Source organism: Delphinus delphis, chromosome 12 (assembly GCF_949987515.2).
Source record: "Delphinus delphis chromosome 12, mDelDel1.2, whole genome shotgun sequence".
Lineage (NCBI taxonomy): Eukaryota > Metazoa > Chordata > Mammalia > Artiodactyla > Delphinidae > Delphinus > Delphinus delphis.
Genome location: NC_082694.2, coordinates 31,753,773 through 31,769,578, shown reverse-complemented (window position 1 = coordinate 31,769,578; position 15,806 = coordinate 31,753,773). Strand labels below are relative to the sequence as shown.

Genomic DNA, 15,806 nt, shown 5'->3' with positions numbered 1-15,806 from the left:
GATTAGAAAGGAAGAAACAAACCTGTTATTATTCACAGGTAGCATGATTGTGTACAAAGAAAAATCCATGAGAATTAATGTGAGTTTAGCAACGCTGCAGCAAAAAAAAAAGTCAACATACAAAATCTCATCGTATTCTCTTATACCAGCAACAAAGAGCTAGAAAATGAAATTTTTTAGAAGATACCATTTATAAGAAAAACAAAAACTATCAAATACCTAGGGATAAATATAACAAAAGATGCACAGTTTCTCTGAATTAGTTTCCTTGTGGCTGCTTAACAAATTACCACAAACTTGGTGATTTAAAACAATAATTTATTCTCTCACAGTTCTGGAGGCCAAAAGTCTGAAATATCACTGAGCAGAAATCAAGGTGTTGGTAGGGCCACTCTCCCTCTGGAGAATCTGGGGAAAGTCCTTTTCTTGGCTCTTCCGGCTTGTGGTGGCTGCTGGCATTCCTTGTTTTGTGGCCACATCACTCCAATCTCTGTGTCTGTGGTCAAACTGCCTTCACATCTTCTTCTGTGCTAAATCTCCCTCTGCCTCCTACTTATAATGATACATACACGGAGGCCCCACTTGAATAATCCAGGATAATCTCCCCATCTCAAGCTCCTTAATTTAATCACATCTGCAAAGATCCTCTTACCATATAAGGCAACATATATAGGTTGCCTTATATGGTAAGGCATATCAGGTCCTTATATGGACCTGATATCTGTGGGGGTCATCATTCAGCCTACTACAGCCTCTATGGATTAAAATTATAGAAATTGAGTCATTAATGAAGACTTAAGTAGAGACATGTGCTCAAACCACGTATATAGACTGGAAGACTCAATGCCATGAAACTGTGGCATGAAACATGACATTTTCCCCATATTCATTTATGAAATTAATGCAATCCCAATAAAAATGTCACCAGTTGTGTTTGTGCAACTTGACAAGTTGTTTCTAAAATTTCTATATAAGTACATGCAAAAGGAAAAGAATAACCAAGTCATTCAAGAAGAAAAACAGTGAGAGGAGAGTTGCCCTATCAGATATCAAGACTTTTTATGAAGCTACATAATGGAAATAATGTTGAATTGGTACAGAGACAAATAGCCCATGGAAACAGATCCACACATGTGAACACTTGATATAAGAGGTGGCATTGCAGGGAAATTGCGAAAGGGTGAGTGTTTTGGTAAATAGTGCAGGGAATTATGGCATCCACATAAAAATAATTTAAAATGAATCCCTACCCCACACCAAACTCAGAATTAATTCCAGGTGTACTAAAAATCTAAGGATTTTTAATCCAAGGATGAAAACAAAGCTTGTAAGGGTTTTAGAAGACAATACAGGAGAATATACTTATGACCTAGGAAGAAGGATTTATCCAACAATTCACATAAAAACACAAACCATAAAGGGAAAATAATGATAAATTTGACTATGTTAAAGTCAAGAATTTCTATATGATACCAAAAAGAAAATGAAAAGAGAAATCACAAGTGAGAGAAGACAATAGCAATACACGTAACAAAGAACCAGAATCCAGGATATATAAAGAGCTCCTATAAACCAAAGAGTAAACAACAGATCATCCAGTTTTCAAAAACTGATTTTGAAAAGACTTGATCAGACACTTTACAAAAAGAAAAAAAAAAGAAAGTGGTCAATAAGCATAAAAAAAGACACTCAACTCATTAGTAATCAAGGAAGCACAAGGTAAAACCATAATGAGATACAAAGGTACATCCACCATTTAGCAAAAACTAAAAAGCCTTACAATACCGGTTGAATTAAAACTTTTATTATTACATGATAAAAAATCTTTGTCTATGGATTTTTTTTCTAATTTTAATTTTATTGTAGGTGGATGGACCTAGAGTCCGTCATAGAGTGAAATAAGAAAGAGAAAAATACCGTTATGCATATATATAACGCATATATATGGAATCTTAAAAAATAGTACTGACGAACTTAGTGGCAGGGCAGGAATAAAGACGCAGACGTAGAGAACAGACTTGAGGACATGGCAGGGAGGGGAAGTTGAGACGAAGTGAGAGACTAGCACTGACATACACTACCAAATGTAAAATAGATAGCGAGTGGGAAGCAGCTGCATCACACGGGGAGATCAGCTCGATGCTTTGTGATGACCTAGAGGCGTGGGATAGGGAGGGTGGGAGGGAGTCTCAAGAGGGAGGGGATATGGGGATATATGTATACGTACAGCGGATTCACTTTGTTATACAGCAGAAACTAACACACCATTGTAAAGCAATTATACTCCAATAAAGATGTAAAAACAAATTTATTGTGGTAAAATATATATAACAAAGTTCGGCATTTTAACCATTTTTAAGTGAATAATTCAGTGGTATTAATTACATTCACAATGCTGTGAAATCACCATCACTGTCTATTTTCAAAATTTTTTATCACCCCAAATGGAAACTCTCTACCCATAAGCAATAACTACCCATTCATCCTTCCCCCAGACGCTGTTAACCTCTAATCTAATACTTTGTCTCTATGAATTTGCCTAGATATTTCATAAGCAGAATCATAGAATATTTGTCCTTCTGTGTCTAATTATTTCACTTACCGTGTTTTCAAGGTTCACCCATGTTTTGGAATGTATCAACACTTCATTCCTTTTTATGGCCGAATAATATTCCACTGTATGTATTTGTCACATTCTGTTTATCCATTCACCTGTTAATGGACACCTAGGTTGTTTCTACCTTTTGGCTATTGTGAATAATGCTGCTATAAACATCGGCACACAAATATTTGCTTGAGTCCCTGTTTTCAGTTCTATTGAGTATATAGCTAGGAATGGAATTGCTGAATCATATGGTAGTTCTATGTTTAACTTTTTGAGGAACTGCCATACTGTTTTCCATAGCAGCTGCACAATTTTCAACTAACGTTTTTTATTTAAAATCTATCTTATATTATTATAGCTCCCTCAATTTTCCATGAATTAGGATTTGCCTAGTGAACATTTTCACATTCAGCTTTTCTCTGTCCCTGTTTTAAATGTCTCCTACATTGTTTATTACCAATGTATTTGGATATATTTCCCAAATTCTATTTTTTTCTATCACTTTGGAAACTATACCCTATATCATAAAAATGTTAACATGCATATATTTAACTTAACAAAATCCAAAGTTATTATCTTTACCCTCCTCTCACATAATAAAAAGGGACTTACTATGTTTTAACCATGCTCCCCCACTCCCAACTTATATTATTGTCTAGCATTTTATCATGGATTGTTCTATAGCTTCTCAAATTTAAAAAATTATTATTACTGTTTTGGACAGGCAGTGCTCTAGATTTACCCTCATTTCAGTGTTTCTTTGCTCACCATTCATTTATGTTGCATCTCAAATCTTTCTGGGATCATTTTCCCCTCACCTTGGCGTTTATCTTTGAGAGATCCTTTAGTGAGAGCCCCAGTTTTTGTTGATTAGGCAATATATTTTTCCATCTTCCTTTTTTTAAAAATTAATTTATTTATTTTTGGCTGCGCTGGGTCTCTGTTGCTGCGCATGGGCTTTTTCTCTAGTTGCAGTGAGTGGGGTCTACTCTTCATTGCAGTGCACAGGCTTCTCACTGTGGTGGCTTCTGCTGTTGCAGAGCACAGGCTCTAGGTGCACAGGCTTCAGTAGTTGTGACACGCAGGCTCAGTAGTTGTGGCTCATGGGCTCTAGGGCGCAGGCTCAGCAGTTGTGGCTCGCGGGCTCTAGAGAGCAGGCTCTGTAGTTGTAGCACACAGGCTTAGTTGCTCCACAGCATGTGGGGATGTTCCCGGACCAGGGCTCGAACCCGTGTCCCTGCACAATTATATATATTTATATATATATATATGTATACACACACACATTTATTTATGTAATAAATCAACTTTTCCCCCTTCTCCTTCCAATTATTCTACTTAAGACTACATAAGACTTTCATAACAAGGGGGATTGTTTTTAAGGAAGAGGAATAAACATCACACAGAGATGGATAGAGAAATTCATGAAATGTATCTCCTTTTCTTGGGAAGGTGACTGCATCTTTGTTTCAACAGGGATAGTTGCTGTGTATCAGGCAGAATCATGATATTCTTTTTGTTCTTCTTTGGAAATTTAAACATGGATACAAAGGTAAGTATAGATGCTGTGTATTCCAAAGGGTGAACTGTGATGGACAACATCTGTTCAATATTCTGTACTATCCTCACCCTTCTAAATTCTCCCCTCTACTGGATACCTGTACACAGAGATACAATTAGATTTCACCAATGAGAGCCATTTGCGCACAATTTGGAAGGGAAAAGAGAAGTAAAAATACTATTCTCTAGTGGCAACTGCAAACAGACTAATGGGCATCAGATAGCTGATGTGGGACTCACCAATATCTTCCTGACAATCATCCACCCCGATGCTTTGGACAGCTGAGATCACCGACAGTAGCTCGCTGCAATTCCTACACTGGCAGATTTCACAGTGCCCTCCCTGATCTGCATTTCCCAGAATTAACGGCTGTGTAAACCCAATTCTCCCTATTAAATCCTTTCCTACTGGAAATGCCAGTAGCGATTTACAATTTCTTGACCAAACTCTAACTCAGCAAGTAAAGGCACTGAAAGAAAAAATAAGGGGAAAAAAATGCTACTTAGACTATAACTTAGGTCAGCAAGTATTTTATTAAGCAACTGCTATGGCAGGCACACAGAAATATATGTTGTTTACGCTGAGTTCATCTGTCCATGGGTCCCGTTTCATATGATCTGTGTACCTGGTGTACCCAGTACACTGGACAGCACAAGGTTAAGATTGACAAGAAAAGCAAGACTTGGCTGTTAAATTTTTGTGAAGAGAATATCTATTTAAATAATGATTAAATTTTGAGGCATCCTATTTGAGCAAAAGCCAAGCCATTATAGATTCTTTAATTTTAAAAATAACATTAAAAATCAGCCCTATCTTCTGATAGGGTGATTGTCAACATTCTCAGAGCTGCCCTTACTTCATTTCAGCATATTAAGCCCAAAGGAGTCGAGAACCATTAACTTAAGAGCATTACACTTTGGGAAGGTCAAATTGAAGAGACCAATGTGTCTGTAAGGCAGCTAACTTTTCTCTATCTTGGGGAATCTCAGTCACTGCCCTTCATTCCTGTGTTCTGTCACAGGAACAACCAGGAATTTGCAAATAAATTGATATAAATCTGTCTCTCCTAAGAAAACAACTCAAAGTACTTAAGTTACTAACGTTGTGTCAGTAAAGTGAATTCTGCGCTCAGAGGCCAGTATATTTTTCCACTTCACTTAAAGCACAGAAAAAGACTACCTATATGAAGAAGTTTTAAAATTAATTTTTGGTTTCTTTCAAAGAAAGAAATGCTTTGAACTTCAGTAACACATGATTCCAAGTTAATAACCAAGAACATAAGACAGAAATCCTACGAAGATCTCCCACAGTTCCTAGGTTTCTCCATAGCAGCAGTAAAAGTGAATTAAGAATAAAATCAATATTGGGTTTATAATTTTATTCAAACGACAAATACAAAACAGAAAGCAAGAGATAAAATTCAAAGCAAATGTGCTCAATATTTCAAAACAACTCTATGTACAAAGTAAATAGGAAAAAACAACAACCACCAGAAGTCCCCATAAATCACACTGGCTAGATACATTCAAGTCTAACAGAAAGAAACCTGAATTTAATGCAATTTTGATTACCTAGAAACTGAAAGTCTTTATCGTCTCAGACTATTTTCCATCCCAGTTAGGGGCATTATTTGAAGACAAAGCTTTCTAACGAGTCCGTCTCACATTGAACTTGCCATAGTAAAACATCCTTGACTGATGCCACACTGGCTTTTCTTAATGCCAACAACAGTGTCACCTGAAAGGGGCCGTTGGCAGAAACAAACTGTAGTGATCCTGACACATCTAGACCTTTGCACCCTGGCTATTGCACGACAATCTAAAACTAATGGATATCAACCTTTGGGTCTCACAAAGTAAGAATATATTAGTTAAGAACAAGTGATCATTTGCCTTTTAGGTATAGTTCATCTAGAACTCTCAATGAGTATTTACCTATATTCCAGGCTTTGGGAATTCTGGCCATTTTCCTTCTAAGACCTCACCATATTTATCTCCATTTCAAAGCATACAGAGCTAAGTGATGGAGGCAAAAATTAACCTCTAAATATCCCCTGGGTGTGCAATAGCTGTGAGTTCCACAATGTACCTTACTCGCATTGTTAGAAATAATGCAATCGGTCGCTAAACTGCAGAAATTAAGAGCATATGAAAACATGCCAATTGCTTTCATTCTAATAGGCATAAAGTCTTTTTAATTTTATATAAACATATACAAAGGCAGATTGATAAATGAATGGGAAGGAAATAACTATAATTCTATCCAGAGTGCACTTCTCCAACTGTTTACAAGCTCTGTTTTTTATTCCATATTTTCAATTACACATCCATATTCCATATCAAAAATTTTTTGAAATATGAAAAAGGAAATATAGCTACATAACAGCATTCTCTATAAGAAATACATGTGTGAACCTAGGCGTTTTTTTTTTTTTTTTTTTTTTTTTTGCGGTATGTGGGCCTCTCACTGCTGTGGCCTCTCTCGTTGCAGAGCACAGGCTCTGGACGCACAGGCTCAGCGGCCATGGCTCACGGGCCCAGCCGCTCCGCGGCATGTGGGATCCTCCCAGACCGGGGCACGAACCCGTGTCCCCTGCATCGGCAGGCGGACTCTCAACCACTGCGCCACCAGGGAAGCCCAACCTTGGCGTTTTGAGTCAATGAATCATGTTAATATGAAGTTCACAAATAGTCTTTTCAACCTTGGAAATAATCTCTTGTGTACATGCTAACCAAAAAGAGAATAATAAATTTATCTTATTACATATACACTTCCTGGGGAGGGGTCAGCTGGTTAAATGACCTATAACCTGGCAACTTCTCTGTATATTATTACAAGATTACTTTTTTTTTTTTTTTTGCGGTACGCGGGCCTCTCACTGTTGTGGCCTCTCCCGTTGAGGAGCACAGGCTCTGGACGCGCAGGCTCAGCGGCCATGGCTCACCGGCCCAGCCGCTCCGCGGCATGTGGGATCTTCCCGGACCGGGGCACGAACCCGTGTGCCCTGCATCGGCAGGCAGACTCTCAACCACTGCGCCACCAGGGAAGCCCTACAAGATTACTTTTTATCTCCAGGATGCTTGTTAAACTAATAAAGCTTCTACATCATTTTTTTTTAATTAGATAGAACTTAACCTCAGATTAATGGGAGAAACTTAAGGACTTCTTTCCTTCACCCAAAAAATTAAAGAACTTATTTTTCCTCAAATCCACTTCAATGAAAAGTGGCCTCTTAATTTTTAGGGAGATTATTTCTTGACCTTTAATATGCACTCGGTAAATACTTACTGATAGTGAACTGAAGAGAATCTGAAGAAAACCTTTCACTAGGAGTAAAGCTAAATTTTATGTAAAAAAATGTGGCCTGTGGAAAAAATGATCCATGCTGGTGTGGATCTGGGCTTTGCTGCAGAGCAACACAGGGTGAAAGAGAGAGGAGAGATTGGGCTCAATTCTATGGGAAGGCAACACAGCACATCTATTCATTCAAACCACCCTGGCATAACTCTGTCTCCTGCAAAACACAGCAAGTGCTGTAAGCACTAGGCATAGAGATTTTAGCTTGCTGTTTATAAAAGGATCCTGTAAAAGGACTCTTTGTTCAATGATTAAGAGATTGCCAGATACTACAGAAACTTTAGATTTGGAGTATATGCTGTACTTGCTATTCACCCATCTTAAATATCCTTCTTTTGCAACTATCAATTCACTTAAACAAAGTTGCTGATCACTGCATACACCCAAATTTTAGTAAATTTGCTAAAAACAACATAGTGTCACAAAAAGTTCTAAAAGACTTGAGAAAGTATAATATTTACAGAGTATAACATCAGAAAAAGTAGAGCCTTTGTTTTATCTAACAATCCTTTTTAAATAATTGGGAAGTTGGAGTGAAGACGTGACTTTTAAATATATTTATGTAATATTTCTTCTTTTTAAAAGCAACAGTAATGAATAAACTTTTAGCATCAAAAATGTTTACCAACAACTAAAGTAAACATTGGCTACATTCTTAGTACAATATAATCTTTAACACAATGACAAACATGTATACACTTCAAATATTGGCAAATTGCTTCAAAATGCAATTCTCAGCAAGTTTTTGGTAACTTATTCACAGTTCAGAATTATAGTCACTGGACTCAGAAGACATGAGGAAGAAATGACCAACTGGCTCAGTAAACTAAACATTCATCTTGAAGAACAGAAAACTGAAACAAAGGCAGGATGATTCTAAAATTTCTAGCTCACAAGAAATATAATTTAAACAAATACTGAAAGTTTTATTTAAGCAAAAACTAAAAATTAACTGCAGAACAGTTTTAAAAAGCTAACAGGATCACTTCTATATTCATTCTGAAAACTAGTGTAGTAAGAAAGGTAATTTGAGAATTTCCTAAAAAGTTCTCGTTAGCCATTATTGATGGCATATTCCGTAACATTGATATCAAGCTATTACAGACTCACAAGTTAATATGGCATAACTTTACGGTTTTGCTAGTTAACTATGATTTTTATTTTAACCCTGGATACTATTGGTTCAAAGCTAATATTACCATTCCTACTGGTTATCATGTCACAGATCTAAAGATACAGTTAAATTCATCAAGCTAGGGAAATACTGATAGATTAACAATCTTTAAATATTGTGGGGGAAAAATGATTTAATTGTTAAAACTTTTAAACCTGAGGCTCTAACACTAAAAACAAAGAAAGTAATCTGAAATATGTTTTCGCAGGTAAAACACCACCTGGTATTCTGGTATACAACATCTACTAAATATGTGGATATAAGACTTCTTTATCTTTCTTTACCATTCCCTTCAATTTCTTTGGCCTTCACAAATTCAATGTGAGCTCTGAATTCTTTTTAAATAAATATTTTCAACGACATTGTGCTTTTTAGAAAAATCACTTAAGTTGTAGCATACAATAAGTAATTAACATGAGTCGTTCCCTTTTATTGCTATAGTATATATCCTAATTTAAAAAAAAAGAGAGAGAGAGAGGAAACTGATCCCAAAGGACTTCTTAAAATATGTTTGTTAAAGCAAACATTTCAGCTGGTTTTCCTTCTTTGAAGAGTTATAGAAATGTGTCAAAGGAATGCTACCAAGGAGCTAAAAAGGGGCTCTTTTCCTCTCATCCTCATAATTAACTCAGGTCAAGAGACCTGTATTCAAAAGGATAAGACAATGTCATCTCGGAAACAATTTCCTAGGAACCTAAGAGAGAAAATCTTTATTAGCACTCTGACAGCCCCATCTGCACATCACACTGTGTCAGTTCCCTTTTAGTTGTGATGCTTGACTGTTTTCACCTTTGAATCTAATGACTGCTGTTCCTTAGAGGACCACAGACACATGGATCTACCGCCTGTGATAACAGCTTACTCTACAAAATGCACTTCACCTCTTAGGAACATTATATGCACCAAAACTTGGACCATGATTTAAGTGAACAAATCCACTCACAACATTTAACAGCTCAACTTCATTTTTCTACTCTCTCACCCTGTGCCTTCCAATGATCCTAGTCTCCACGAGTGATGAGTCCATCTGGGGACAAGTTGACTTTGCTTTAAACAGGATGTATTTTTCAGTTTCTAGCACAGTGACTTTCCCATAATAGGGTGTTGACAGAGTTATAACAAACTAAAAACAGTTAACATTAACTTTCCTCCTACCATCTATTCCTATGGCATAGGTGATTTAAAAAGACAGAAAAGCTGACTGATGCCAAAGTTACAATCGTGTACTTGGCCATGTGTTAGATGCTAACGTGACCTCTGGCCTACAAAGGGCTCATGACCTGCGGTAAGGAACTCTAAGTTATACATGAGTGAATTTAAATTTTAAATGTACTACAAGAAAGAATTTTTACAGAAAGGACTCCTTTTGTAGAATATCTTTCTGGAAAAATCAGATTTTCTTATCCTGTATTATACTAGTTTTAACTGAGCATCCGCACTTATTAGCAGTTTGCCTCATTACAGTATTTTTTGTGTTCATAATTCATAAAAGCATCTAAACATCACTACGCTAAACAGGGTAGGGAGCAAGAAGAAGGGGTAGGGAATGGAAGCCACGTTTGTTTGGAAAATACCACTTTTTTTTTTCTCACTATTAGTTTTTGAGATTTGGTTTAGAACTTACCCTAGCCTGAAGTGTACATGTGTGCTTGAGAGCTAGAGAAAGACAGACAGACACACCAAACACGCACACACGGAGAGGGAGAGGAAACAGAGACTGAAAATTAATGATTGATTTCACATATCAGTTTCACTTAGAAAGCTAATCTGAACTTTGGAAATGTTACAAATCCATATAAATCATGTGCATAAAATGCTAATATAACATAAGAATGATACTACACACATACTAAAACTAGCAGGCCTACACAAAATAATATTAGAAACAATTAAAATAGATAAATATAGCTATAGTAGCTATATAGATGTGAACAGTAATCCTATTTCATTTTAAACAGGTTTCTAGTCTTAATCTAAGAGTCCTTCTGAATTACCTCAAAATATGCCAATTCTTTCTCTAACCCTAACACAAGGCAAAATTCTATGCTTCTCTTCCAATAGCTACTAGAAAATCGTAACCTCATCAAGAAGTTCAAACACAGAAAAAGGAAAAGACTGAGCTTACTTAATTATACTAAATATCTTACCTTCACAATTTAAAAGTGAAAACTTTAGAAAGAGAAGGACTTAACCAAAACATAAACACACTATCCTGTAACGCCCAAGGTGTGGCCAAAAAAGCTCCGTGAAGAAATTATTACAACTTTTTGGGTGTCAAGCTAATATTCCACTTTAAATTTTTAAATCTAAATTGTAAGTTTCCATTTCTGACACTAGCTAGCTGAAGGCACCTCAGTATTATTTATATCTTCTTCATTCCTAAATATTTTTCAGGGGTAGAACAGAATATACAGAGAGAAAAATTCCTAGAAAGTAATACTAAATTTTATATAATCCTTCATTAATATCAGTGTAAAGCATATAGCTTTTTCTAATTCTAGCCCATCGTATACATTTAGAGTCAAATGATTAGTCAAAAGACTTGTAAATCTTCCAAACAACTGCAAGGAGCTTCCAAATTGGCACAAAGGTACTACCAGTTTGATGCAACAAGGCAGTGAGAGAAGTTAAAATTAACTGCAGGTAATTCTTCTCTGGGACAAAGTTGAAGAGAATTCTGAATATATTGGTATTGAGACATTTGATAGCAACTCTGTGTGGTGATTTCAAAGAATAAGATAAAATGTCATTCAGCAGTAATTAAAAAAAAAAAACTACAGATATGAGGAAATTAAAAACCACTTTCAGGACATGAAAAAACAAGGAGTAGGATATACAACATGTACGTATCCCATCTTCAAACTTAAAATCATATTGTCAATTGTACAAAGCAGCTCAAATTTAAAGTTTGTGCTATGAAATTGTGCAAGTATTTTCTATCAAGGGCTGGAGAAAACCAACACACTACTATACTATTTATCTTCCTAAGATACCTTGACATACAGATAACAGGCAATAAGTTTGAGAGACTAAGGTTAACAACTAGAAATCCCACAAAGAAAAGTTTTCAGTTTTTAAGATTTACAGTTTGATTTAAAAACAAAATAACAAACAAATTTCCAAATAAATCACAGCATCTTCTCTTTATAACTGAATTAAATGTCCAAGTACATTGCTGTTGGCTTTAAATATTCCAATTAAATGCACTACTCTTTCACTGGCCGCCTCTCAGATTGAAGTGGAGGGACCGGAAATCCAACACTCAGCATCCTTAATGAAAATGAGAGCTAAATCTCTTTCTGACACCAATACCAATATAGATTCCATTATTCAAACTCCCTCACAAATTACTGGGAAAATATGAGGTAATTTCACAAAAATCACAAATTGAGTGGAATAATTATAACTGATATATAAATAAGGATTTACTACAAAAGGGTGATATTTTAAATCAAGGTTTTAAATACAAAAGGTGTCTTGTGTTGCTTAATTGCCCAGTTTCAGATGTTCCTTATTCTACGGTTACAGATTTGGCTAGATTCCGCGGGAAATCAACCTGCAAAAAAAAAAACCCAGCAATTTTTGAGAGATTATACAGATATTGGGGGGGGGTGGGTAAATGGCTATAAGCAAATTATTTTTGATTATAAAAAACAGAAAACAGAAAACATGCTCATTAATCATCTTTACTATAGACTACAAAGAATTAGATTAGAAAATATAGTAATATAACTTTAAAAGACTTGAACTCAGGAAAAAGAATTCCAAAGGAGCCAGTTCGGCACAGGAAAAACTCCTGTGGTCCTCTATGAGGTGGCATCCCTCTCAGGGGACACTAGAAACGTATAAGAGCAGATGTTTTGATTGTCACTTTGGTTGTCACAATGAATGAGGGACCAGGAATGCTGAGAGTCCTACAGTGTGTGAGAAAGTCCCAAAGAAAGAATTTCCAATAGCTACCTCATTAAGAAACACAGAAAGAAAACAGGTAATCTCCAGTCATGGAGGTAACGTCCAAGTTTCCTTCAAGTCCACGGGTATGAAAATGTTAGGATATAACCTACACATTGGGCCATGGAAATATAACAAGTGACAGAGATATGTATGAGGGAATTCTCAAATTCTATTGCTAAAAATTTAGAAGGAAACTATCAAAATGTACCAGGGTGAAAAGCCAGACCAAAGCGGTCCACCACTTACATCATAGCCTCTCAGCACAGCCAGGTGGAAGGCCAGCAACTGTAAGGGGATCACGCTGAGAATGCCCTGCAGGCAGTCCACTGAGTGTGGCACCTTGATTGTTCTTTTTGTGTTCTTAATGGTCTCAGTGTCTTCCTTATCACAGATCACCACTGGCCGTCCCTGGGAAAGAAATCACACTCGCAATCACTGGTTAAGCAAAAGCAGGGCTGTAACACATGAGCGTGCAAATTTTGCACGGCACGATTCACACGTGGCCTCACTGACATAGGCTTATTTAAACTCACAATCCCGTGTGGTAAGTCTCACTCACAGTCAAGGAAACAGAAGCTTTGTAAGATTCAGTGCTTTCTTAAACTCACACAACTAAGAAATACCGGGCTTGGTACTTAATTCTAGGACTACCTGCCTTCAAAGCCCAAGTGTGTAACCACTACATTGTGACTAGAGATTAACATCTTTGGAAATTTACATACAAAGCCAAATGATCTGAAGAAAACTCAATTAAGCACAGCACCAGTAATATTCATGTAAAATCTAGTTTCTCCTGAAATACACATTTAAGAATATTAAATTAAAAGAGAACAGCATACACTAATTGAAGAAGACAGGACTTGGAGACCAAGACCTCATTTTTGATCTTGGTTCTGGTATTATGAGAACTATGAGCTAGGTCCTGTCAAAACTCCTGAGTATCTCAGATTACTCACGTGGAAACCTAAGCATGTTTTGTAAGCCACCTGATGGGTACTGGTCTATCACTTTAAATGTCATAAAATTCAAATAAGCTTTAGTGACCCAACTCTTAACCCCCCAAGGTGTCCTCACAGCAGCTCCTGACTTACCTGCCTAGCAACCACCTGCTGAAGAGCATTCTGACACTTGGCATAGGTGTGATCTCTCATGATGATCATGATGACAGGCATCAACTTATCCACCAAAGCTAGAGGGCCGTGTTTCAACTCACCAGCAAGGATACCTTCAGAGTGCATGTAAGTGATTTCTTTGATTTTCTAATAGGAAGAAACTAGATTAGTCTTCAGTCTGTTTTTCAAAAACCCATTCTTTAAATATTACACAAGACATCTGATGTCTGAAGTCCCTGTCTATTTATCCAAAAGTATTAAAGGATCACTGATGTGCAAATATAGCTAACAGGTTAACTGATCGTTATTTCTAAATATAATGTCAACAACTATCTGGAAGTCCACAAGGGCTTTTTGAAGAGTTTAGACTATCATGAATGTACTCATATTTCTTTGTAACTGATCTCCCAATTGCTTCATATTTGACCTCAATTAAATCTCACACCTAGAGAACTTAATATTTATTTTATTCATATTTGGACAAAAAAATAACCCAAGTTCCTTGCTAAACCCACGGTATCATGCTAAAATGTACTCTTCTTGATTTTCACTTTTGAATTAAGTATTCTGTTATACTTTGTTATACCTCAAGGTAAACAAATCAGAATGCATAAATATAAAGCCACTTTTGTAAAACTTCCACCTATTTCATTCAGTCTAAAAGTATGACTGGGACTTCCCTGGTGGTGCAGTGGTTAAGAATCCGCCCACCAATGCAGGGGACACGGGTTCGAGCCCTGGTCCAGGAAGATCCCACATGCCGTGGAGCAACTAAGCCCGTGTGCCACAACTACTGAGCCTGTGCTGTAGAGCTCACATGCCACAACTACGGAAGCAGTGTGCCACAACTACTGAAGCCCGCGCCCCCTAGAGCCCATGCTCCGCAACAAGAGAAGCCACCGCCATGAGAAACCCATGCACCACAACGAAGAGTAGCCCCCGCTCGCCACAACTAGAGAAAGCCTGCATGCAGCAATGAGGACCCAATGCAGCCAAAAATAAATAAATAAATAAAATTTTAAAAATAAATAAATAAATAAAAGTATGGCTATGTGCCAGGTCCATAAGTCAACATTCTGAAATTGTAAGTGAGAAGACTTACTAGGGCCCCTTCAAGACAAGTAGCATAATGATAGCCACGTCCCATTATCAAGACTGACTTCTGGTGATAAAGTTCTGTTGCCAGTTTCTGAATTTCATCATCCATGCTCAAAACTTCCTTAATTAAATCTGTTAAGAAGTAATATTAGCAGAATCTATGAAAAGAGAACAATAAACTAAACCAATATAATAATAATAATAATAACATACGGGTAGCAACCGATAAAAGACCAACGTTTCTAATCTTCTGTGCTATCACTGTGGGGGTTTTAAACGCACAGGTGTAAAGTAAAAAGATCTTGCTGACTAAATAGGTACAAGCCACAGCTTCACCCATTTATTTCCCACCCCCTTAGACAACAAGTAGAGTGTGTGAGTATCTTCATACCAGGCAGCCGCTTCAATCCAAGCATGATCTCTTTGCGTCTCTCTTGCATGGAGATCCTGTCATCACACATCATAAGAGCAAACATCACAAGGGATACAAACTGGCTTGTGTATGCCTGAAATACCACAAAAAAGCAGAAGAATTAGTTGCAGTTGTATTTTAAGAAGCTGGAATTTTTAATTTAAAAAGATGAAAATAAACAAAAAAATTCCCACTGGTTTAAGTGCATATTTTTTTAAAAACAGCATTAGTAGCAGCAAAGTAAACCAGTATTTAGGAAATCTACCACTGTTCTCCTTTTCCGAATTTGAGCAAATAACTTAACCTTTATTTCCAAATACCAAATATAAGTTCCTTATAATGCAGTGGATGCTTATGAAATCCCTAATACAGTACCCTCAAGAAAGGAAGAGAAATGAACCAAAGGAAGGTAAGTAGAGAGTAAATCTGTATGTGCATAACCAAATAAGCTTTGAATGTAAATCAAAAATAAGGGTTTAAAAGCCTCTCCTTAATGTACGTGCACTGGTTTTGTTGGATTTTTAAAAAATTTT

At 36.7% G+C, this 15,806-nt stretch overlaps 1 protein-coding gene across 2 annotated transcripts in view; it reads right to left on the bottom strand.

Annotated features, from left to right (window-relative positions):
• Window positions 1-3,566: 3,566 nt before the first annotated feature.
• Window positions 3,567-15,806, bottom strand: part of GFPT1 (glutamine--fructose-6-phosphate transaminase 1) — a 72,817-nt gene continuing 60,577 nt past the window's right edge. Inside the window, exons 15-19 of one of the 2 annotated variants that reach the window (XM_060026452.1) lie at window positions 15,253-15,367; window positions 14,866-14,993; window positions 13,743-13,910; window positions 12,898-13,059; window positions 3,567-3,842 (exon numbers count right to left, since the gene is read on the bottom strand). In XM_060026452.1, coding sequence (XP_059882435.1) covers window positions 3,729-3,842; window positions 12,898-13,059; window positions 13,743-13,910; window positions 14,866-14,993; window positions 15,253-15,367 — 687 coding nt within the window. In that variant the 3' untranslated portion in view covers window positions 3,567-3,728. Of the gene's footprint in view, window positions 3,843-5,450; window positions 12,254-12,897; window positions 13,060-13,742; window positions 13,911-14,865; window positions 14,994-15,252; window positions 15,368-15,806 lie in introns of those variants that run through there. The other variant, XM_060026453.1, reaches the window with a different exon arrangement.